At 42.0% G+C, this 23,150-nt stretch overlaps 1 protein-coding gene across 2 annotated transcripts; it reads left to right on the top strand.

The window, feature by feature from the left end:
- The first annotated feature begins 1,270 nt into the window (after nucleotides 1-1,270).
- LOC101860769 lies at nucleotides 1,271-20,389 on the top strand. Of its 2 annotated transcripts, XR_004859091.1 has the most exons (5): nucleotides 1,271-1,789; nucleotides 4,619-4,892; nucleotides 7,363-7,650; nucleotides 10,365-11,977; nucleotides 12,787-12,875. XR_004859091.1 is itself a non-coding variant. In XM_005107695.3 (4 exons), the coding sequence occupies exons 1-4, from the start codon at nucleotides 1,554-1,556 to the stop codon at nucleotides 14,047-14,049; spliced, it is 2,061 nt and encodes a 686-aa protein (XP_005107752.1). In that variant the 5' UTR covers nucleotides 1,282-1,553; the 3' UTR covers nucleotides 14,050-20,389. The 2 variants fall into 2 exon arrangements, 1 of the variants encoding a protein (XP_005107752.1); XM_005107695.3 differs by lacking the exon at nucleotides 10,365-11,977 and having other exon boundaries at nucleotides 1,282-1,789; nucleotides 12,787-20,389.
- Nucleotides 20,390-23,150: the final 2,761 nt, after the last annotated feature.

The raw sequence follows: 23,150 nt of genomic DNA, 5'->3' as shown, positions 1-23,150 counted from the left end.
CAGACAGACAGACAGACAGACAGACAGACAGACAGACAGACAGACAGACAGACAGGGACAGAGGAATAGGCAGAAAACAAAAAGATGGAGACAAATGTGACAGTTTTATGTCCCTCACTGAATTTATTGAGATAATTTAGAGGGCAGGCTTCGGCCCCCGCCTGTCAGGGCCAAGCTGGGCTGAGAGATACAACATAGCAGAAAGACTAAGGCACTTGATAAAAGTTTTCTCCTCTGGGGAATTGAACTCGGGTCTCCCCTTGTGCAATAGCAACGCGCCTAATCACAGATCACAGATGCCTCAGGGAGAGCAAAAGACAATCATTTGGAAAATACATCTCCAAAAGCAACAGTCAGACACCACTAAACCAAGTTTTAAAAATCGATTTTAAAAAATTTGGGTAGACGCTCAGACACCATTCGGCAAGTCATGCTGAAATCAGGAGGCATGTTTAGGAACGGTAAAGACAATACAAATGTTCAATTTCAAGTCCCTGAGATCATCTGAATAGTGCGTATAACGGATTAAAAAAACCCATAAAAAACAATGCTGCAGCAAACAAAAAAATTATGGAAATTGCAGATTCTTTGTTTCTTTTTAATGCTCCCCATGTTTGGAAAAAAAAGCTAGTATTCGCATAATTAATCGAGTAGTTGGTTGTTTTGGGCTCGAGTATTAGAATTATTCGAATAAATACTCTTAGAGGTTAAATACTCGAGTATACCAGTGGACTCACACATCTACTCATTATGAACTACCTTTGCTTTCAGTATTCACATTTCGATTCTGTAATCGGTAGCATTGATTATTGCAGCTGATTGCACTCATATCACGCAATGCAATGTTAGCCAAGGCCTATCACAGATGAATAGGCTACTGTTTGCATTAAATTTATCAGGCATCCTGTGGGCCTACTACAGGATCTAAGGCTTTATTTTAGTTGGTTTCTGCAGCATATTATTGACATATTATATACTGCAAAAGTACAAAAGTTCTCTCGATGATGATAATAGGCCTAGGGCTAACTTTGACAAAAGAGTAAAAAAAACACATAAACAGACGGGTGACAGGGAAAGAACAGGTGAATAAAGCAAATATTGAATCTAGGGTTTTGAGTACCCCCCTAATAGACGAGAAAATCGCAATTGCTAATATCCACTGTCTGCGTAGTAGGTTAAATCTATCACTAAGAATTAATTAGAATTTTAAAAGTGTAGAATTCTGTGGTTTGGGCTCAATGATTAAGCTTAGTCTTTAATGGCTTGAAAATCTGGGATATCTGCGGCCAGATTTTTGTCCTGAGATAGCTTACAGTAGGCTACAGTACTACAGTCTTTTGCTGCAGGAAATTGTTGCAGTTGCAGTGCTGCGAACTGCGAAGAGCAGCTAGATCTAGCTAGATATCTAGTGTAGCCCAAGTTAGAACATGCATGATCGATGTGCTGGAATCAATGTCAGTGAACAGGAATGTAGTGATGTTGGAGTCAGTGAGACTTTTATATTATTCAACTTAGATCTAGCCCCTTCACTTTCCAAAAGTTGATTTTTATTCATGCATGATTCCCGTTATTCCGTTATTGGTGAAATTGATGGTCTCGAATTCGAAAGAAGAAAAATGGAAGAGCTTTCTGTGTGCAGAACCTTCAGCTCTTTTCAGTCTTTGCAGGACGCGGTCGAAACTGCAATGAGAGGTCCAGTATCGGTGCTTTCATGTAGCAAGTCAGTGGAGCAAGCCAACAGAGAAGTGGCGGCTGGGGAAGGAAAGTTTCCTGAAATACTTAAGTACAAGTAAGCCCACTGTTCCTTGAATTATCTAGATTCTAGCCAGGAGGCTAGATCGTCTACTAATGGGATTGTATCTGTTGGGCGCGATCTGTCGACTTGCGCGATCAATGATCGCGCAGCGCATTTGGTTGATCGAGGAAACGCCCTACAATCCATTGATTGTTGAGCATTCTGTTGATCAGCGGATCGCGCAGCGCTTTTGTCGATCCGTTTGGTTGCACATTTTATAGATCTTACCCCTGAGTTTTGTTGTGTTTTGTTATGTTTTGTTGTCGTCCAGAGTGTAATTTAGATCTAGAGATTTAGTTTCACTCTCCAAAGTCAAACCGAAACTGAATGGAAGTAACTGGAGGTCAGGGTAGATCTACATCGCAATAACGTCAATAATGGAAGTTGAAATCAGGGTTATAGGTCGGTGAGTATCACTCCAAACACTTATTCAATATGGAGCAGTTCACCGCGATAATGGAGGAAGAAGCCCAGTTATTGTCTAAAAACCCAGGGTCTGTTCAACTGACAAAAGAGAAGTTTGACATGATTGTTGCGCATTCTGTTGATCAACAACAATTTATCACAAGCCATTAAATCTTGACCGTATTTGGAATACCACGTGACGTACTCAGCCTATCAAATCCGTCCAAATACTGAGTGCAGGTGCTCGATTTAACGTCGTGTCGATTTCTGCCTCACTCAACCGTCAACACTTTAAGTTCGACACACAACTCTTCTTGGAAGCAAAACAACAGGACGCTCAAAGACTGACATGCTCAGTAAACCAATTTTCTTTTCTTTTTTTTCACTTCATCATCATAGTTTATCAACAAAATGCACAGTAAGTATATATATATATATATATTTCATGGATCGACAAAAAGCGCTGCGCGATCTTCTGATCAACTGAATGCGCAACAATCAATGGATTGTCGCATGTTTACTCAATCAACCACATGCGCTGCGCGATCGATGGATCACGCAAATCGACAGATTGCACCCAACATTCCATACCCGGTTACCGGGTTGGCTACTGTAATGATATGGGACATAATCTATGATCCACCACAGTTGCTTGTCCATTATATTATCAGTTGTTTCCCTTTCATTGTAAACACTCCATGAGCAGTTCTCAATTGTCTTGAGATTCAGGGCTTCTGGGAACATAGGGTCTGGGGTGTATATATATAAAGCTGTGTCTGTGTCTCTAGTTTTTTTTGGGTCATTTGACTGGTGAAGTGAACCTTGCTACAGCTACAAAGTCACGAAGTATACAGACCCGGTAGGGGAAATCTTTTATGATTTGGGCTTCAGAAAGTTTCCGCGCCCCCTTGGCTCAGGGTCGGGTAGACCTAGACAAACATGATCTAGGCCTAAATGAAGATTGTGGGGATTTCTTTTTGATGAACAATCTTTTTTTTTTGGTAAATTTTTACTTTCACTCCCGCACACAGATGCACTGCTTCTGGGGTCAAACTGCAGTATACTGTTTGCCGCAGATCACACTAAGCCACTAGACTCTGAAACTGTCGCAAATCAATTATTTTCAAGAAAATTTCAAATCTAACTTCTGTAAAATATCAAATTATGGACAGGGGGACATCCTTTTTCCACAGGGGGGCAGGCCCCCACCCCCCCCCCTGGAACCCCCAGATTGGTCCAAAGCACGTCTATCCCGATTAAGAACAGACAAAAATACTTTAAAAAACTATTAATTTGCGACAGAAATGAAGTTGATTTTCGTGTTCAGCTCATCAATATTTAGTTGTAAATGGTCAACGGGTAGCTAAGTGTGAGACGGGAGGGAAAGTAAAAAAATAACTTTTTTTTTACTCATGTACCCGTCTCATGTTCACGTTTATATTCTTCTTTTCAAGTAGTATTTTGCATGCTGAACATGAATATAAAATACCCTTCATTTTTGCCGCAAATCAGTAGTTATTGAGTTATAGATCTATCTAATTGATGTTTGAAAATAGTATAGTAATATTTGACTAAATTTAATAGCATGGGGGGTTTATGGCCCCCTGACCTAAAAAGAATCTGGGGGGTTTCAGGACCCCCTGCATTTCACAATGATTTGATGTTTAGGCAATAAGGATTGATATATATATAATTTGAAAAAACATTGTCTGGGCAAACATTGTACCATTTTATCCTGACACAACACACATGTGATCCCATTCATGAGAGTGGTTGATCTGTGAGGCAATGGGTCATTCAATGATCGCAAATTTTCGCTTTTGGCTGATCGGCTGTGCCCCCCTGGTTTTTGTTCCGTAAATTATGGTCTGAAGTACGGGATCTTAAGGGTGACTTTTGTATATTTAAAATTCTTTTTTTTTTTAAACAGCGGAATCTTCAGCGAACCGAGATTATTGTATTGTAAGCAGTGGGATCTTAGGCGGAGACTACTGTATGATCTGGTGACCCACAGTGTACCTGTACTCATTGACTGTACTGACTGTAATGTACAGTTGTACAGTCTGAGCTGAGGAGTAGGCCTACTGCAGTACCATTACACTGTGTAGACTTTGTTACAAAAAGTAATTTGGTTCCAAGCTAGAGTCAATTTGTTTTCTTTGTTGTTACACACCGAACATGTCCTAGATAAACGCTGAAACTTTACTAAACTGCTTTAGTCTGTAGTAGTGTTACGGTATCTAGGCATTTGAATTTTGGGATCAAATGAGAAGCGGTTTTTTTTCCTTTGATTATGAATACCTTATGTGCTCCATATGGTTAATGTTGAAATTTGAAGTTTAAAGTGGTGCTGCAAAATACACTTCTCAGCCATTTATAACGTAATTGCTTTTTTTTATTTTCGTGTTTCATCAATAGGAGTGTGAGACTAGGTTGTAAGCAGCTTGGGAGGGCTGATTTTAAATCTGGTACTGTACGGCAGTCCCCTCCAAAACTGCAGTGTCCAGCTCATGTGATCGCTGTGGCTGACCGAGACCTGGGTGCCCTGTGCATCAAGCAAGTGTCTCTGTCACACAACCACCCGGTGACCCCAACTGCTTCCACCTCAGGCTCAGTGCCGATGCGACAACTGTTGCCAGAGTTACTGGACGATGGTCACCAGATCTCTGATGTTGGCTTGACTGTTACTGTGGTAAGTGTTACTTGGGGATATAATGTAGGCCACCCTCCTAGCCCTTAACTGCAAATTGCACCTCCCTATAACATCTAACACAGTACAAAAGGAAAGGTGAGGTTAATAAAGTTCTAACAATTAGTTCCCGCAATCAATTCACCTGTTTCCTCCAAGCCATGCCAATTTAAAAAATACTTGTTGTCTCAAATCAAGTTAAAGACTACTTTACAGGATGTTTCATTCACTCCTCTGTTTGAGATACTTTAAGTAATATTATTGTCCTCAAAAATGCTATTTGCGACAACTGCATTTATGCGCATTTGATACTACTCTTATTTTGGTAATGGTAATGACACATCTTCTGCCTGAAGAGTAGAGTAAAGTTTGTTTGAAAAGATATTGCCAGCAATGCTGGTGGTAACAACATTTATAAGTGTACATTTCTTTTAAGAGGGTGAACTATCTTGTGAGGCCATCTATATTCTCATGACCCGTTGTTCTCACCCCCCCCCCCCCCCCCCCCCCCCCCCCCGGACATTGGCAGTGATGTGGATCTATATTTTTTTAATGTAATAGTTCGTTCTGCTTCAAGCGTTCCATCCCATGAGATGAAGGAGCGCTCTTACAGAACTAAAGTCGGGATATAGGATATATATGGAAAATTACGATGCAGAATAATGTAAAAACATTTTTCACCTCTCTTGTAAAAAATATGTCTCACTACCCGCGCTACTGCGCGGGATGTTGGTCCGGCCGGCAGACCTTTCGTTGTTTACACATTTAGGCCTCTCTGCTTGCACACAATGAATTGTGGTTCAAGGAACAGAGAGCGTGTATGAACGTAACGAGACACGAGCACAAGACAAATGCTCTTGCACAATGGTAGAAGGGTTGTAAATTTATTCAGACCAAGTGGGCGAGGACGATAAATCGTGTTAGCTAGATCTAGTTGAATAATTTAACAACCCAAGCTCTTTTCTTCACTTTCATTTGTTTTTCTTTTATTTTTCCTTTTTCTTTTTTCCTTGCTTCTTCTTTCCCCTTCTTCTTTAAAATTCAAAGTTTGGAGCCAAAAAGCCAAATGAAATTTTCCGGGCCAGGCGCAATCCAAAAGAGCCAAATTTCTGGGATTTAACTCCAAACTGACACTGACAGCCCTGACTGTACTGTGACTATTCGGACACGAACACGATCTTGTGGAGCATCAGCCCCGGTAATCTCAGCCCTAGGGTCATTTCCGGTAAATCGAGGGGGTGAGAATAGTGAGACATAGGTTATTCAGGGGTGAGAATAGGGAGACATAGGTTATTCAGGGGTGAGAGTAACCACTTCCATCTTGTAAATGTACACCTCTAATCATTTCTGATCTCACTTTGGGTTCTCTTACAATTGAGTCTGTCAAAGATGGCCACCCATTGTTGAGGTAAATTGGCCATATTAGACAGGTGCCAGTCTTACACAGGGAAGTGATCATTTGTACCTCTGTCTTATATTGGAGGCCGTTAGAGCAGGTTGGACTGTCAATTTCAGAACATAGGCTCTCTCTAGGCTCTGAAATAAGGCTCACTGGTATCTGTGATGTGTCGGTTAGGCGCTTCTCTTCACAGTTGCATGCAAAAGACAATGCAGTCGAACCTGCCTTAACGGAAACCTGATTTAAATAAAAAACCTGTTATAAGAATCTCCCTGCTCCTTCCTTGATAAATTCCTCAATAATTACCTCTATAAATGGAAACCTGTCTAACGTGGACACGGAAAGAGAAATTCCTTGCCCACTTAGCCCTGATTTGAAACAAAACTATCAAGTTTGGTTCCATTAGCTCTAACCTTTATGCCGTGCCACCAGGCGAGGAAGGTGGGTAGGGATGCAATTTGGGGGTAGGTGTTACACAACTCCTACACTACTGTATAGTGTATACGGTAGACATTGATGTTGCACATCCACGTGAGTCCTTAATGGTGTTGATGGTCAGGGTGGTGTGAGTATGAAATCTCTCCAGTGCCAGTGAAAGTGCAGTGGCACTCCAACACAAAAGCTTTCATTGGTAACCAGAGGCCAGAGGTTTGTCATCCTGATTGTAAGGCCACCTGAGAAAAAGAGTTCCTCAAACTGTAGTGCATACTGGGGAGGAGTGGCATTGGTTGGCCAATGGGTGGGTCTAAGGGTGAAAGCAAAGATAATCTAAGGTTTCTGTTTTTAATACGTCAAACTGTTGTCCTATGAAATACAAGCACTGGTGGCAATACGAGTACAATGGAATTAAATAAGGCTAAGATCCTGTTCATGTAACATCCCATTTTTTTTTCTTGGTCCTGTAGCTGTGGGATTGCAGACAGAGAATGCTTTTTTTTCACATCGCCATGTTAGTTATCAAGGTATATTTTGTCGTCTTATGTTTTTCCATTATTTGACTTTGTATGTTTGTCTCCAGTTGTTTAAAATATGAGAAAAGTATGAAATCAGCTTATTTTATTTTTCCCTCTCCAGTCATACAAAGAAAATGGCTGCTCAGAGCCATCTGTAGGGAGCAGTGTTGGCCATGCTATTGGACGGGAAGAGTTGGTGCAAAGCTCGGAAACGCTGACAGCGACGCCTGATGATTACGATAATGAAGATGATGAGGAAGATGAAGATGAAAATACTGAAGATAATGACGAAGAAGAAGAAGATGAGGAAGAAGAAGAAGCAGAGGTTAATGAGGCCAGCATCAGTGGTGGGACATGTTCAAAGTCAAAGAAAGCTTTAAGTTCCTCTCCGCCTAGAAGTGGCTCAAAGGTAAATAGTAACATTTTAAAATTATATATATATCACTTTTATAATCTGCAAAATTTTTGGAGGCTATAGCTTTAGATTTAGAAAGTATCTGTTGAGGCATAGATGTGTGTGCCAAATATTTCATCATAAGAGACCTACTGCAATGTTTAGTTTGAAAACTGAATGAAGAGTCAGCTGGATGTTCATTTTTATAGCAATGCCAATCGGGCTTTCCCGCGAGGCGAAAATTTGGTCCCCGCTTACGGGCGATTTTGCGGACCCGGCCGAAACGTAGGTGACTAACTTTTTCAACCTCGGTCTGCTCTATTTCCGAACCAATCCGAATGAAACTTGGCAACCAATTAGAAAATAGGGCAAACTAATGATATGTGGACGTTGAAGTTCGTACACATAAAATAACCTATACTTTTGGTGTCGGGAACACTTTCGTATCGTGTACACCGAAAACTATAAGGAGTTTGAATTTCAACGCCGAGATGGTAATAGATCTATCTATCCTCTATAGTGTGCTCAAATTTGAACGTTCTGTGTCAAGTAGTTGTTTAGACCCGATCATAAATGCACCCCCCTATCCAAAGCGGCTTCGCACGGAGACCGGCCATTTTCCCCTCACTCTCGTTGCAAATGTATGTGACCTACAAATCCCCGCATGACTATTCCGGGCCCGTTCATTGGTCACTTGAAACAGGGCAATGGCGGGCGCGCGCATCCGGTTGTTTTTCTCTCTATTCCCCTGTAACATCGCTATGGGGGTATTCCGAGGCGAGGTTATCATCGTCTCGGGGTGTTCGCGTCTCAACGGGGAAAAAGAATTTTTAATTGTACGGCATGCTAGATTGAATTAACTTATGTTTTATGGTTGGCATGGTCTAAAGTCATCATAAAAAGCTTTGCAATTATTTAGTCACGCTGCTGACATATATTCTTAAAGATCCCATGTTGTGATACGATGCTATAAATAAAATGGACTCATTCCGACACCCCTTTTTCGCAAAATCGTAATATGTACACCACAATTTTAATTATAACAAAATAACTACGAAATTGGTAGTAAATCTGACTGCAGAAATGATTTCTACACTCAAAAACACATCGGGTAGCCAAGTTTCTCTGGAACACTCCGATTAGTTTCCGAGATATCGTCGATTTTCTTACAGAATCTGCTACTGCGTGGTCCACTTTTTAGGAGTATTTTCCTATATGTGGGTCATCCATATTTTGCCGACCTTTACAACCCCATAACTTTTTAATTTATGAACCGATTCTCAAAATTCAAGAAGCATAATTCTTAGAATTGAAAATTCTTTCTTAGGTACCAAAAAAAAGGGGGTAAAAGTGAAAATTTAAATTTTCATTGGCATTGCTAATTTTTAGCTTTCAAATTAACTTTAATTAAGCTAGTTAATGAACATCTGTGGGGCAAAGATAACACTGCTTTTACATTATTTGTGACTGGCTTTTTTAAAACTCAGATTTGTTAGATTGGAGTTGCTTGGTCTGTGGGTTGTAGTAAGCATGACATCACATTCTTGTTGACTTTGGAGCTAATTGTCCAAGATTTTGTGAGTGGTTGGTGGATGCTCTAGCATAGTTTGCTCCTTCTTTCATAATAAAAATCTATTGTCCTTATCCCTCCTTCAAGTTTTGTGTTTGTTACTCTCTTGTAAGACTTCTAATCTTCAGCAAATCATTTGAACTAATTGTTTTGCAATTAAGTGCCACAAAACTCTTTCTTTAACTAAAACAATCCAAGATTTTACGAATTTACATAAGGTTGATTCTGACAAATAAGCTATAAAGGATGGCCCAGGACAGAGATAAATGGAAGGAGCTTGTATGTGGCCTATACCCTGCCAAGGGTGAAAGGCATTGATGATGATTGATGATTGTGACACATATTATCCCAATATGCGACAGCTCAAGTTGATGGTTGGCTTTTCATTATGTTTGTTTGTTAGTTTGTGGGTGTGTGAACTTGTGTGCCTTCTGAGGCAGTAACATATTCCTTTTGCTAGAGTGTGGTTGTGAGCACCCAGTTATGAATAGTGCTGTGGTTGCTTGGACTAGACTTTGTTTGACCTTCTGGACACTGTCCAGTGCCTCATTGTCAATTGTGACAAGGAAGCCATTTGCATGTGCAACCTTCAAAGGTGGACAGCCAAATTGGTTCAAGGTTTTTTGTTGGAAAACTCATTTGTACTTGCACCCTTTTTGCTATCCTTTTCGAATATTGAGAAATGCATGCTTCTGATTATTGTTCCAAAGACATTTTTTTTCATCTGCCCATGAAGGCATAATCATAATATCTTAAGATTGATAGCCAACTTTTACATTTCTTCTCAAGACAAATGATGGTCAATGAATAGTCTTTTTTTTCACAGTAATTTCAGCTTGCTTTATTTTTATAGAAAGTCATTCATGAATTTTCTTGTGATTGCACAAATTTAGGTTGAGTGAGTTCAGGATGAGCAATGCGGTTACAACTTAGTTCAAGCCAGTTAAGAGGAAGAAGGATGAAAAGAAAGAAAGAGAATTCTGAGGGGGCAGGAACAGGGGAGGAACAAGAAATGGATATGTCTATTTGACAGAAGATATTTGATTTTGTCTAAGGAGACACGCAAAGGGGTTTTGTGGATGAGGGGGACACTCAGAGTCACTCAGAATAATAGTGCGACTATTTGCAACCCTTCATCTCGTGTCCCGATGTGTTGCAGGCAAAGAAGTACGGCCAGTACAGTCCTGATGCCCTGGCTGCTGCATGGTCAGCCATTGTTAGCGACGGACTCTCCATCCATATGGCTGCCAAGGTGTACGGCATCCCGAAGTCCACTCTCCACGACAGGGTCAATAACAGGAACGTCTTCAACTTGGGGGGAAAACCTAATGCAAACAAAACCAAGATTCTTGACCCAGAGACAGAGTGCCAAATGGTGGAACATGTTCGCCTACTCCAGACTTCTGGTCATCATGTAACGAAAAGCGAAGTTCTCTCTCTGGCGTCCATGCTGGCACAAGTAGGGGGAACGTTGTCAAAAAACCGAACTCTGACAAGAGGCTGGCTGATCAGCTTTGAGCAACGGTGGCCTGGCCTCCTATCTGGAGAAGGGACCCTGCTTGCCAAAGACGGGTCTGGATCGATAACCACTGGCAAAGAGGGGCAATGTAGCAGGCTGCAGAATGTGACTGCTTACTATGACAAACTAAAGTCTCTTCTGCACAGTACTGACCACACATTACACAAGAAGCCGCATTTGATCTTCAGCCTCGATGAAATTGTTTTTTGTGAAGAGAAAAAGTTAAACCATGCCCCACCGATGGTTAAACGGCGATCCCAACTGTCTCCTGGTGACCTGGTTTTAGCCAGTGTTCTGATCTGTGCCAGTGCCGCAGGCCACATTCTGCCTTTGTTTTTTGTTCTCAGAGACCCGAGTGCCAAACTCTGCCCTAATGGAGGGGTGTCCCATTGTGTGTCTGCCACAGGTTTAGCTGATTCGCAGATACTGAAGAGATTTATTGAAAGCCACTTCTTCGAACACCTTTGTATTGGAATGGGTGACCAGGCACTGCTGCTGTATGACCACCAGAATAAAGAGATTGATAAAGAACTGACCACTTTTGCAAGAGAGAGAAAAGTTATCCTGAACCCTGACCCTCCTCACCGCTCCTTTTCTAGTCAACCATTAGACTTTGGCTGTGTGTCCAACTTTTCACGAGTGTTCAGAGAATTATATGCTGAATGTGGGAATGAGCACTGTGATAGCAATCTCTTAGTTAGACTGGTTCAGGCCACTATGGACAAGAAAATCTCTGCCAAGTCAATAAGAGCTTACTTTGAAAAGGCTGGGATTTATCCATTTGATACATCGAAATTGACGAAAGAACATTTACTGCCGTACACATTTCAGTCAATGTTTGACAAGAAACGTTCTTGTCCAAGTACCGGTACTAATGTGTCTCGTGAAGTGGACAGTGGGAGAAAGAAACGAAGGCGACTGCTCCAGACAGAAGGAGGAAAGTCCTCACGTCATGGAGGAGTCCAACTGCCGAGTGCTGTGTGTTTCCGCTCTGTCTCAGAGGCAGAGGAAGTGTGTTGTGTGTGTGGGAAACTGGAGCCTGATTTCACCTCAGGGGAAGTGTCATCCACCCCCATCCACTGGGGTCAATGTAGTAAATGTCCCCACTGGGTGCATCTCAAGTACTGTTCTGTTTTCAAGTCCCTTACTGCTAACACAATTTTCTTGTGTGACCACTGCACTGGGCTCTGACCTGTACCGATTTAACCTGCTGAGATTTCCTGAGCTGCGATCAAAAGAAGTTTCAGATTGCTGTGAGTGAGGCTGAGAACTGCTTCTTCAAGTTCATTTTTAGAGCCCATATTTAGATTGTTTTTCTGGTATATCGTTATTAAACATTTAAAGTATGACTCAGAAATCTTGATTTCAGCGTCTTTAGTCTGATTACACAATACAATATTTCACTTCAAAGCTATCATGAAGAATGTGCAGACTTGTTGGCTTCTTTCGTTTTTATTGTTTAGTGTACTTTCATCAAAGTGATATCGGAAGTATGTGGCTCAGTCAATGTCATGCAGGACAACCGTTGCCACTGGGGATAATCCTGGTTTGAATCTCCAATGTGACATGCTTTAATCTGGATTGTTTAGGTAGTTTTCAAGGCTCTCGACACATTTGACTCAGTCCTACCAGAGATGGACATTATTTACAGAGGTTCATCCTTTTAAATGATCTTACAGCGTCTATGGGCTTTCAGCCTGCATATGATATATCATAAGAGGTGTTTGCTAGTCTTCAATTCTTCAATTATGACACAAGTCTTGAGTGCTTGTAGTTTTTTAACCCTGGATGGGATTATTGTCAAACTAGTCTATCTTGAAATGCCAGTTCCACTTTATATTGTTTACAGAATGGTTATGGACATCACTCCTCTAATGTCAAAAGTAGGACATCACATTTCATTTGTTTTCATTCATTTTTTTTCCTAGGAAGGACTATTGATGTACTTGTTCACATTTGGTATGTTTTAGTCATAGGCAACTTCTACTGTAAACTTCCTGACAGTCATGACTGCTAATGCCACTCTTGAAGAGAAATAATGTGATATAATGTTTGTCCTCAGAAGCGGAAGTTTTCCACCAAGCACTATGGGCGATACTCACCCGAGGACCTCCAGAGAGCCTATGATGCCATCAAGAAAAAGGGTCTGTCTGTGTACACAGTGGCCCGCATGTGTGGAATCCCAAAATCAACACTATACGATCGGATCAATGACCGGAGCCCTTTCGGACTAGGTGGAAGGCCCAATGCTCTAAAGACCAAAATCTTAGATGAAGACACAGAACGACAGATGGTGGAGCACATGAAACATATGGAGATGATTGGCCAGGCCTTGAGCCAAGCTGACATCCTGGCCCTAGCCACCAAGCTTGCGCACTCGATTGGAACGGTTGCCAGTGACAGGGTCATCAGTCGTAGCTGGTACAAAGCCTTCCTCCAGCGGTGGCCCACGCTCAAAAAGTCAACTGGGAGCAGTGAAAAAGCAACAGTAGAGACCTGTGTGTTTCGTAGGCCTCGGACTATGTATGAGTATCGTACAGGACTTAAGTCTGTTCTGGACAGATACCGTACACTCAGTAAACCGCAGTTCCTATACAAGCTAGAGGAGGTTCTGCTATGTGCAGGTGAACCACACCCACGGGCTAAAATGTGTTCTAATGTGAGTGTAGATCATAAAGAGATTATGTGCTCCGTTCTGCTTTGTGGGAATGCCCTTGGCTACAGCTTGCCCCCTTTCCTCATCTTCCGTAAATCAAGAAAGAACTCGCATTTGCCTGGAATGTGCATGGAGGGAGCGTCTTTCAAGCAGTCGGATGGCGGGCGTCTCACTCCTTCTTTATTGAAAGAATTTTTGCAAGATCATTTCCTGCCCCAAATAGTGCGACGGACAGGGGAGCAGGTCATTTTGTTGTACGCTGACTCCTGTGATTTGTTGTCCACGTCGATTCTAGAGTGGGCGAGTTCCCAAGGGACAGTTGTGTTCAGACTGCCACTCAACCAAGTTTCACCAGCAGCCCCTTCCTCTCTTGATTTTGGCTGTTTTGAGCAGTTTGCCAAAGGCTTTAGTGATGCCTGTTCTGTGCACCTCGAGGAACACAAAAAAGTTCTGACCAAGGATTTTCCTGCCCTAGTGTTCAATGCAATGTTAGGATCTGTAACAGTGAAGAATTTAAAGGCAGCCTTCTGTAAAGCTGGAGTTTTTCCTTGGGATTCTGGTACAGTGGACTTGACCCGCCCACTGGCAAGTGACGTCATTGAGAAAATGGGAAGAAAGGTTCAGGGGAGGAATAGTCATCGCAGCTCCAAACGAAAAAAGACAAGATAGTTCTTGCATGTTGTGGGTTGTTTCTAAAAATGTTGTAGAGAACTGTGTTTTCCAAGTCACAGAACTGTGTTTTCCAAGTTACATTAATGTCAGTGACACCCAGTGACCACGTGCGTTACTTGTGTAGAGACAGTGAAGCAGGTTGCTGGATGTAGCAAAGGGAAAAATTACCTTCAAGAGGAAATTGGTTAAAGTTTGGAAAAGGAAACATAACCAAAGAAATTTGTACTTGAAGTCACCCTTGGCAGGAAGGGCCAAACCTCCCAGGTCACTCGAAGAATGACTCGAAAACCCACATGTATCAAATCAAGGACTCCTCCTACCAGTCCAGCATACCATACTGCCCTTATTTAGATAGAGAACTGAGACACGGGAGCATTCTTACAGTCTGCCCACTCTCCACTACTGTGAGGTCATTGACCTGACCACAGCACAGCCCCAGATGCTCCAACTCCCCAGCAATGAGGAGGAACTGCTGAAGACAGAAGACAGTGATTAAAATTGTTTTCAACGCTACTAGTAAACTAACGGAATAATCAGTATGGATACCTTGCGGGCTTTGGTGCTGGGGGGAACTGAGCATTTAAGGACCTGTCCGATGTGCAATGACGTTGTTGCCCAGGACAGGTAATACAGGTAATACAGTAGACTAACACTAAAGCCATTGTCATTAATGACTGTTTCTGCATACAACAAAACTCCCACCTGTGCAAGGACTGATAGTGAGTGGACACTCAAGTATGGTTTTCTACTGTAGTATTTATCTTATGTTACCTTTCACTTCCAACGGCGTAGATCTCGTGGATCCCCGGGCGCCCGGCGACTGCTGTGTGTTGTCTCCGTTACGGTTAGGACTGACGCTCTCTCTTCTCACGTTGAGTTTTTAGTCTCCAGTCGATCTTGTTTGTACTCATCAGTGCACGGGGAAAAACTGCTACCCGTGCACAACCAATTGGCCAGAAAGTCGCCCCCCAAAACTAGTCAAGTTTTGGAGACGTGAAAGGCTAAAATATTGGCCTTACATTACCCCCCCTCCCAGTGCTGTGCACAGTGCGGATAGTACGATGCACTATGCACGAAATAATTGTTTATCCCTACAGGTCCAACCTCTCTGGTGGCCGGACTGTACGTCCTGTCCGTATGGACTGGTGGGTGGATGCGTTAGGGTGTTCAAAAACTTTTCCAAGTTGAGTGTTGGCATTTGAAATGTATCCTGGCTTTAAACGATCAACTGATACTTTTTCTTTGCGTCCTTTCAAATCCAAAGTGAAATATTTGTCATGGGTATTCAAGATCTTGAATGGACCATCATACGGTCTCTGAAGTGGTTTTCTCTGCGCGTCGTGGCGAACATAAACATATCCCGTTGCAGCAAGATTGCTAGGTACATGGGACGTATGACTCCCGTGGTAGTTGGAAACTGTTGGTTCCATACTGCGCATTGTCTTTTGTAATTGCTGAAGAAAAATGGAATCGGGTTCTATTGTCTGGGCATTCCGTGGTTGGAAAAATTTGCCTGGTAGTCTGAGTGTGGTCCCATACACCAACTCTGCTGGTGAACAACCTGGATCTATCTTCCACGAGGACCTTATCCCTAGCAATATGACTGGTAACTCGTTGAACCAATTAGATCCAGTGACCCGAGACTTCAAAGATGCCTTGAGCTGGCGATGAAACCTTTCAACCATGCCATTTGCTTGTGGGTGGTATGCTGTGGTATGATGATGTTCAACTCCTAAGAGCTTGTTGAACTCTGACCATAAGGTTGAAGTGAATTGTGGCCCTCTATCAGATGTTATTTCTTCTGGGACTCCGAACTTTGATATCCAATGATGTAAAAGTGCGGATGCACACGTTGAGGCTTGGGTGTCTGGTAAGGGTATCGCATCCGGCCACTTAGTGAAACGGTCTACTACTGTAAGAAGGTAGGACATACCATGACAGTTTGGAAGCGGCCCGACTAGATCAATATGCAAACTTTTGAACCTCGAGGTAGGGGGTGCTCTATTTACCAAGGGCGCTCGAGTGTGGTGATGAATCTTCGAAGATTGGCACGGATGACATTCTTTACACCACTGTCGTATCTGTCGCTTCATATCGAACCACACAAAACGTTCAGTAATGGCTCTCTGTGTTGGCTTAACCCCAGAATGACACACACTATGAACGTGATCGAACACTTTTCTTGTCCACGATGAAGGTATGACCGGCCTCGCTGTTCCTGTTGAAACATCACAAAGTACTCTCGCACCATCAGACTCCACATATCGAAACTCCAGACCGGTGTCTTTGGAGAGATAGGTGTCCATTTCTCCCGAATCACTCTGAGCTTTAGCCAGCTGGCTAGGGGTTCCTAAGGGGAAACCATCTGGAACGGCCTGTGTGCTGCAAATCCTGGATAGAGCGTCTGCCACCACATTAAATTTACCCTTGATGTGTTGTATATCCGAGGTAAACTCGGCTATATATGACATGTGACGAGTTTGACGTGGGGATCGGTCTGCCTGGGATTGAAATGCTGTTGTGAGTGGCTTATGATCAGTGAACAATTTGAAAGCTCTTCCTTCCAAAAAGTATTTGAAGTGTTTGATAGCGCTGTATGCAGCCAGTAACTCCCTGTCAAAAGCACTATATTTCTGTTCAGCATCTGAGAGTTTCCGAGAGAAAAACGCTATGGGTACCCAAGTGCAACCATGTCGTTGTTCTAACTGTGCGCCTATAGCTTTGTCAGAGACGTCTACTGTGACATTGGTTGGAGCGTCAGGTCGAGGGTGATGAAGGAGGGTTGCCGTGGCTAAGGTTGCCTTCGCTTTGTCAAAAGCTGCTTGACAGCTGTCATCCCATTCAATCTTTTGTCCTTTACCACTTGCTTGGGCATGTAATGGAGCCAAATGTGAGGCGATGTTGGGCAGGAATCTGTGATAATAGTTGATCATGCCTAAGAAACGTTGTAGACTTGTACGATCTTTTGGTGGCTCACAGTTGCGGAGTGTGTTGATGCGGTCTGGTATGGGAAAAATACCTTTCGTGGTGATGCAATGTCCCAGGAAATCCAGCGTCGGTACTCCAAAAATACATTTAGCTTTGTTGATCTCTAGCCCATTGTCTTTCAGGATTTGAAACAATACCCTGAGGTGTTCTTTATGCTCCTTTTCAGAATGACTTGCCACTATAATGTCATCCAGATAAACGAACGTGAAGGGTATATCTCTCAGCACACCGTCCATTAGACGTTGGAATGATTGGGCTGCATTCTTCAAACCAAACGGCATTCTGGTAAACTCCCACAAGCCAAAAGGTGTGATAATTGCTGTTTTGGGGATGAAGGATTCTGACATCTGAATTTGGTGGTAACCTCTGACCAAATCTACTTTGGAGAAAAATGTGCACCCTGAGAGTTTGATGTTGAAATCCTGTATGTGGGGTAGGGGGTACCTGTCATCAAGTGTTTGACCATTCAGTTGCCTGTAATCCCCACATGGTCTCCACGATCCATCTGTTTTGGGAACCATGTGTAGCGGTGACGCCCATGGCGACTTGAACCTTTGAATGACCCCCATCTTCTTCATCTTGAAAAACTCTTCTTTTGCCGCCTCTAATTTCTGGGTGTCTAAACGTCTTGCCCGTGCGCTAGTGGGTGGACCTTGCGTGACGATATGATGTTCAATACCATGCTTGTTGATATGAGAAGTGAATTGCGGGATTAGTATTTCTGGGAATTCTTTCGCGATGATATTTGAGTATTCGTTGTGCGGCGACCAGGACAAACCGCCCACTGTGAGGATCTGGCGACTGTCTTTAAGCTTGATCGAAGCTTTGTCCAATGATAACAATTGTTTTTGTCTTAGATCTATCACTAAGTTGTGTTTGGTAAAGAAATCTGCGCCTAAGATAGGTCTGGTTACCTCAGCCAAGACAAACTCGTGGGAATAAATGTGATTGGTTCCCAAGTGAATTGTGAAAGTTCTTTTACCCCAAGTCCTAATGCGCGTGCCGTTGGCTGCAGCTAGGGGTTCTGACATTATTTTATGTTGTCTGTCTTGTCTACTAGCAGGAAAAACGGAAATTTCTGCCCCTGTGTCTACCAAGAAAATCTTATGTTACCTTTCACTTCCAACGGCGTAGATCTCGTGGATCCCCGGGCGCCCGGCGACTGCTGTGTGTTGTCTCCGTTACGGTTAGGACTGACGCTCTCTCTTCTCACGTTGAGTTTTTAGTCTCCAGTCGATCTTGTTTGTACTCATCAGTGCACGGGGAAAAACTGCTACCCGTGCACAACCAATTGGCCAGAAAGTCGCCCCCAAAACTAGTCAAGTTTTGGAGACGTGAAAGGCTAAAATATTGGCCCTACACTACTTCTCTTTTTAAAAAATTTGGTATTACATTTTTTTTCAATTTGCTTTCTGGTGTAGCATTCATGTTGATCATCAGCAAACTGAAATTCAACTATACGGTACAAAATATTAGAAAAGCAAAGATTTTATATTTCATAAATGATTGCTAATGTAGACTACACAAATATAGAACCTTGCCCTGTTCAGAAGTTTTTAGTGCTCTATTTCTAGCTCATAACCATATCATTTTTTGGGGCAGCACTCAGACTCAAGTTATAGCATCAAACACACATTGTCATCTGTGATTAGAATAGCCATGGTGTGCAAAATATTTGAGTTCTTTTATTCTTCGTATGGGGAAGCTTATTTTGTGGAGTAGAGCCTCTTGCAATGTTACTACTTGAAATGGATGCTGTTTTGCACTCAACCCTGGTTGGTGACATTTAATGGATACCTGGAGGTGTCATCTCTAGCTCAGAGGTAGATGTGCAATGGCCTGCCATTGCTAACGGTCACTATAGCTTGTTCACTTTCGTCTGATCGCATTTAAATCAAGATAAAAAGCAAATCACTCTGTTCAATCTTCCCAGGTCTTTGCATGCAAGTCTAAAAGTTGAATGACCAACAGAATCTAAAAACTCATTCATAAATGTCACTGCAAACTAAGGTTCCAATACATAAATTTCTTTGATGTTTGCCTAAAGCGAGCGAAAAAGTAATAGGGGATTTTTTACAGCTTACACCTGAAACTAAAAGGTTACCATATTTTCATCAACACTACATTTTAATTAAGATATATACACCTTTGATTCTAAATTCTAAGAAACATGGTCCAACACATGGGTGAACACTTTTCGAGACTCTCGTGGATAAGTCTGGACAGCCGTAGGAAGTAATCTACACGCTGACACTGAAATGAGGGGGCAGGGTGGTGTCGCTGTCTCAAAATGAGCAATTTGTAGGCTAAGTTACTGTCACTGTAAATGATTTATTTAAGTGACCCTGTGCATGCACCCAACGAGTGGTTTTTTATATTGGGCCCAAATAGTGAAACTTAAAAAAAAATGGAACTAGGCTTATTAAAGATTTTTTTGTTTGGTTGCTGGCCTGCAGAAGTGTCATGCAAAGTTTCGCAGTCACAGATAAATTTAAAGAAATGGGCTAGAATCTTTAAACGCAGACAGACGAAAGTGAACAAGTTATATCTTCCGTCATACGCTCTGTCATACTAAGGCCAGTTTATGCTTTGATGTTATCGCTCCACATTGTTCTTTCTCCACCCTTAGTTCTTTTGTCCCGTATCTAGCCTTCAACTTCAAGCATTTACTGTCAATCGCACACACTCCATCTTCATCGATCTCTTTGAATCTCTTTTCATACGTGTGTGCTGCTTTGCATAAAATTGTATCCTCTTTTATCCTCCAGTTGTACTGATAAGAAGTATCTGGTGTGTTTGTCTGCACATCTGTCATTGAGTGTTTTTCTTTCATATGAAATGCAATAGACTTTGTCTAAGATGGCCACCCATTTTCGAGCAAAAAAGTGAATGAAAATTAAAAATGCAAGAGGAAATGGGAAGTGGCATTTGTTCAGGTGATTGTCTTATAATGTTATAATACAGGTGGCCATTGAAAAAGGTTTGGTTGTATATATTACTCTACTACTACTATCACTTAGTGGTGTAGTTCTCATTTAGAAAATAAGATTGTAATATGTTTATTTTGTCTTTGTATCAATGCATCAATACATGACACAAAGTGTGACTCAGTGTATGTGTGCGTGCTTGTGTGCATGCGCGCATGTGTGAGTTGTGTGTGTGTGTGTGTGTGTTTGTGTGTGTGTGTGTGTGTGTGTGTGTGTGTGTGTGTGTGTGTGTGTGTGTGTGTGAGACAGAGTGTCTGGGATCACCCAACAAATTACAAAGTAGGCCTTCAATTTTATGCTGTTGCGCTATTTTTATATGATTAATATAAGACTGTGATATTAATAAATATTATTACTTTGCATAAGTCTCATTTGATTCTTTTTCATCACCGTCTGTCAGTGCTCATTTTACGTGCAATAGCTAAAACTATATGGGTCTGTCTGCCAGTATTGGCCATTTTTTCCCTCATATTTTCTCTAACCTATTTTTAAAAATGTTACAAGTCATTGTTTGCCATCTTTGATAGATGTGTTATATCCATTGAAACTTGAGGCAGCTCTCATTAGCTTGGGGGGATATCATACTGCTACTGCTAGATTTTAGTTTTGAAATTCTCTTTTAAAAATTTGGGGGAAAAAATGATCTGATGAAAAAAATCCTTCCGTCATGTTTTTATATGACCTATGGGCGTCTATGGTGTAGCTATTACACAAGGCTTCATGGAATGCAGAAGACATTCGATCAATTCCCAAATGGAGAGGTTTTTTAAAATCAAGTTTGTATAAATGTATGTATCTCCTTTTGAGTGATGGGACATTTGTGTCTCTCTCAATTTGCGTTGGCTCTGATAGGCAGGGTCAAAGCATCCCAACTTCTCAATGATCTAAATTGTGTTGGTAGAGATATTGTTAACCATACAGTCAAACCTCACTTACTACAACCCTTGTGACGAACATGAAGTTGGCGGAACAGCGAGACTGGTGGTTCAACGGGGTTCTCTTGTTTTTCTAGTCCCCACTGCCCAACACCAAGGAACATGATTCTGCTGTCCAATCTGTGTTTGGAAAGTGTCTTTTTGTTGGTGATACACACATAGGGCCTACATGCACATGATGTATTCAGAGCCAAGAGTCTTCTCTTTCGCTATCTCTATACTATGTCTTTCTCGTTGGAGAAAATGAAAGATTATCAAGTGTTATGCGCATTGTGTACCCTGGTGGTCAGTTGGCAAGGCAAATTTACCGGTACATAATAAATTAAGTAAGGACCGTACAACCCAGACAACTGGTGGATGGCGGTTTGTTGAAGGCTCAAATACTATTTATATTGGTGCTCCTTTTCATTCATTGGCAAAACTTTGCGGTATGATGGGAGGGGGGGGGCGTACAAAGAGGTTTGACTGTAATTACGTTCAAGAATGTAATATTGTCGATCTAGCCTTATCCTTATTAATAAATTCAGTCCTACCTTTCCTTTGATAGGTGTGGAAAGCTCAGGTTTGCCCTGAAAGGCAGAATCAAAGCAGTCTGCCTCTTAAATCAAATGCCCTAAAATTGTGACCATGAGGCCTTGAAATAGTACAGTTAGGCCTTAACAAACTGATCACACGTTCTTAGCGACGTGGATGCTGTTCGGATAGCAATGCCTTTGCCTACGGTTGGTTGAAGGGCGCCACTGGTGACTGAAACAATGTAGTACATGCAGTGACAGGTGGGTGGTTGGCGGACTCTGGTGTAACCTACTTTGCTCATGATTCCTTTTTATCAAACATCTATCTCCCTTAATCTCTTCTCCTTGTCTTGGGGCACATAAAGTAAGCTGTCCCCGGGGTTTTATGTACCCCGCATAACTTAGCAAAATTTTATCATTTTTTGCATAATTTCTGATTATTTTTCCTTGAACATTCTTTATTTTTATTATTTTTTTGTTGTTGCATAAAACCCGGGGACAGTATAAGTCCCACTCAAGGAAAACCTCTAATCTTTGGCACTCATATCTAGATACTACATGTATCTCTGTGTTGCAAGTGCTTTCTAATGTTACTAAAACTTTTTTTTTAAACCCTGATGTTTCCTACTTTTTCTATTCCCCCTGTATTATTTCGTAGTTTTGCTCCTCCCCCCCCCCCCCCCCCCCCAAAGCACCTAACTACGGTACTGTAACCGGCATCTGTGGTCTTGCGGCTTGCGGTTAGGCGCTCCACTGTCACACATAGAAGACCAAAATTCAATTCCAGTGTGGGGAGAATTTGTATTGAGTTCATGTATCTCAGTCTTTCTGCCGGGACGTTGTTGTATCCCTCTTTTTAGTCCGAATTGGCCCTGACAGGCAGAGTTGAAGCCTACCTCCTAATTGACCTAATTGTGTCAATGTGGGCGTAAAAAACACTTGCGTTCTTTTTCTAAGTTACCGTAGATTTCTGTTGTGGTTGAGGTTTTTTTGTTGTTGTTTTTTTTAGTAGCATTGCTACTGGGGATGAGGTAGTCGTTCATACACTGGATTCTGGGCTAGCTGGTAGCACGCGGCACAGCCAGTATCATGCTGGGCTTCGGTACAGATGGCCATGGTTCAAAACCCCTAATGGAATTATCTTGAACTATGATTGTTTGGAGCGTTTTTTAAAGCTCTTCGCCCACTTGCTTTTTTTTTTCCTGCGGAGATGGACATTGAAGTCGGAGAGCCCGTCACCCACACATCACCTTAATTACTGCACTTATGCGTGCTCTGATTTAAAAATAAATAAATACAAGTTGAATTGATATCTGGCGTCTGTGGTGTAGTGGTTTGGAGCATCACTGTTGTGTTGCAGTTGCACTCAGACGAAATGAGTTTTGTTTCTCGTGTACTGGGGAGGTTGCTTTTTTTAATCGAGTATCTCCGCCTGTCTGCTGGGACGTTGCATCCCTATCAGTCTGGATCGGCCCTTATCACAGAATTCTACACTTATGCCAGTTCCACTCTTGTTACTTTGTTTTGCATTATTGGCTTTTATGTGTAAACCAATATTTTGAGGCCTTTTCTGCATTTTTGTGTTTTTGGCAGCATGTACAATAGGCCTATGTATTTTATGTGCAACCGACACATTCTCCAATCTCTTGTATTTGTTAGACTCGCACGTGCTT

The sequence above is a fragment of the Aplysia californica genome, unplaced genomic scaffold (genome assembly GCF_000002075.1).
Source record: "Aplysia californica isolate F4 #8 unplaced genomic scaffold, AplCal3.0 scaffold00623, whole genome shotgun sequence".
Lineage (NCBI taxonomy): Eukaryota > Metazoa > Mollusca > Gastropoda > Aplysiida > Aplysiidae > Aplysia > Aplysia californica.
The sequence above is the reverse complement of the archived record's forward strand: the minus strand, read 5'-3'. Positions and strand labels throughout refer to the sequence as shown.

Excerpts from the sequence above, each read along its gene's own strand:
- LOC101860769 (XM_005107695.3), top strand. The coding sequence starts at position 1,554 with ATGCATGATTCCCGTTATTCCGTTATTGGTGAAATTGATGGTCTCGAA. Across the intron at positions 1,790-4,618 it reads CCTGAAATACTTAAGTACAA|GAGTGTGAGACTAGGTTGTA; the intron begins GTAAGCCCACTG and ends TTTCATCAATAG. Across the intron at positions 4,893-7,362 it reads TTGGCTTGACTGTTACTGTG|TCATACAAAGAAAATGGCTG; the intron begins GTAAGTGTTACT and ends TTCCCTCTCCAG.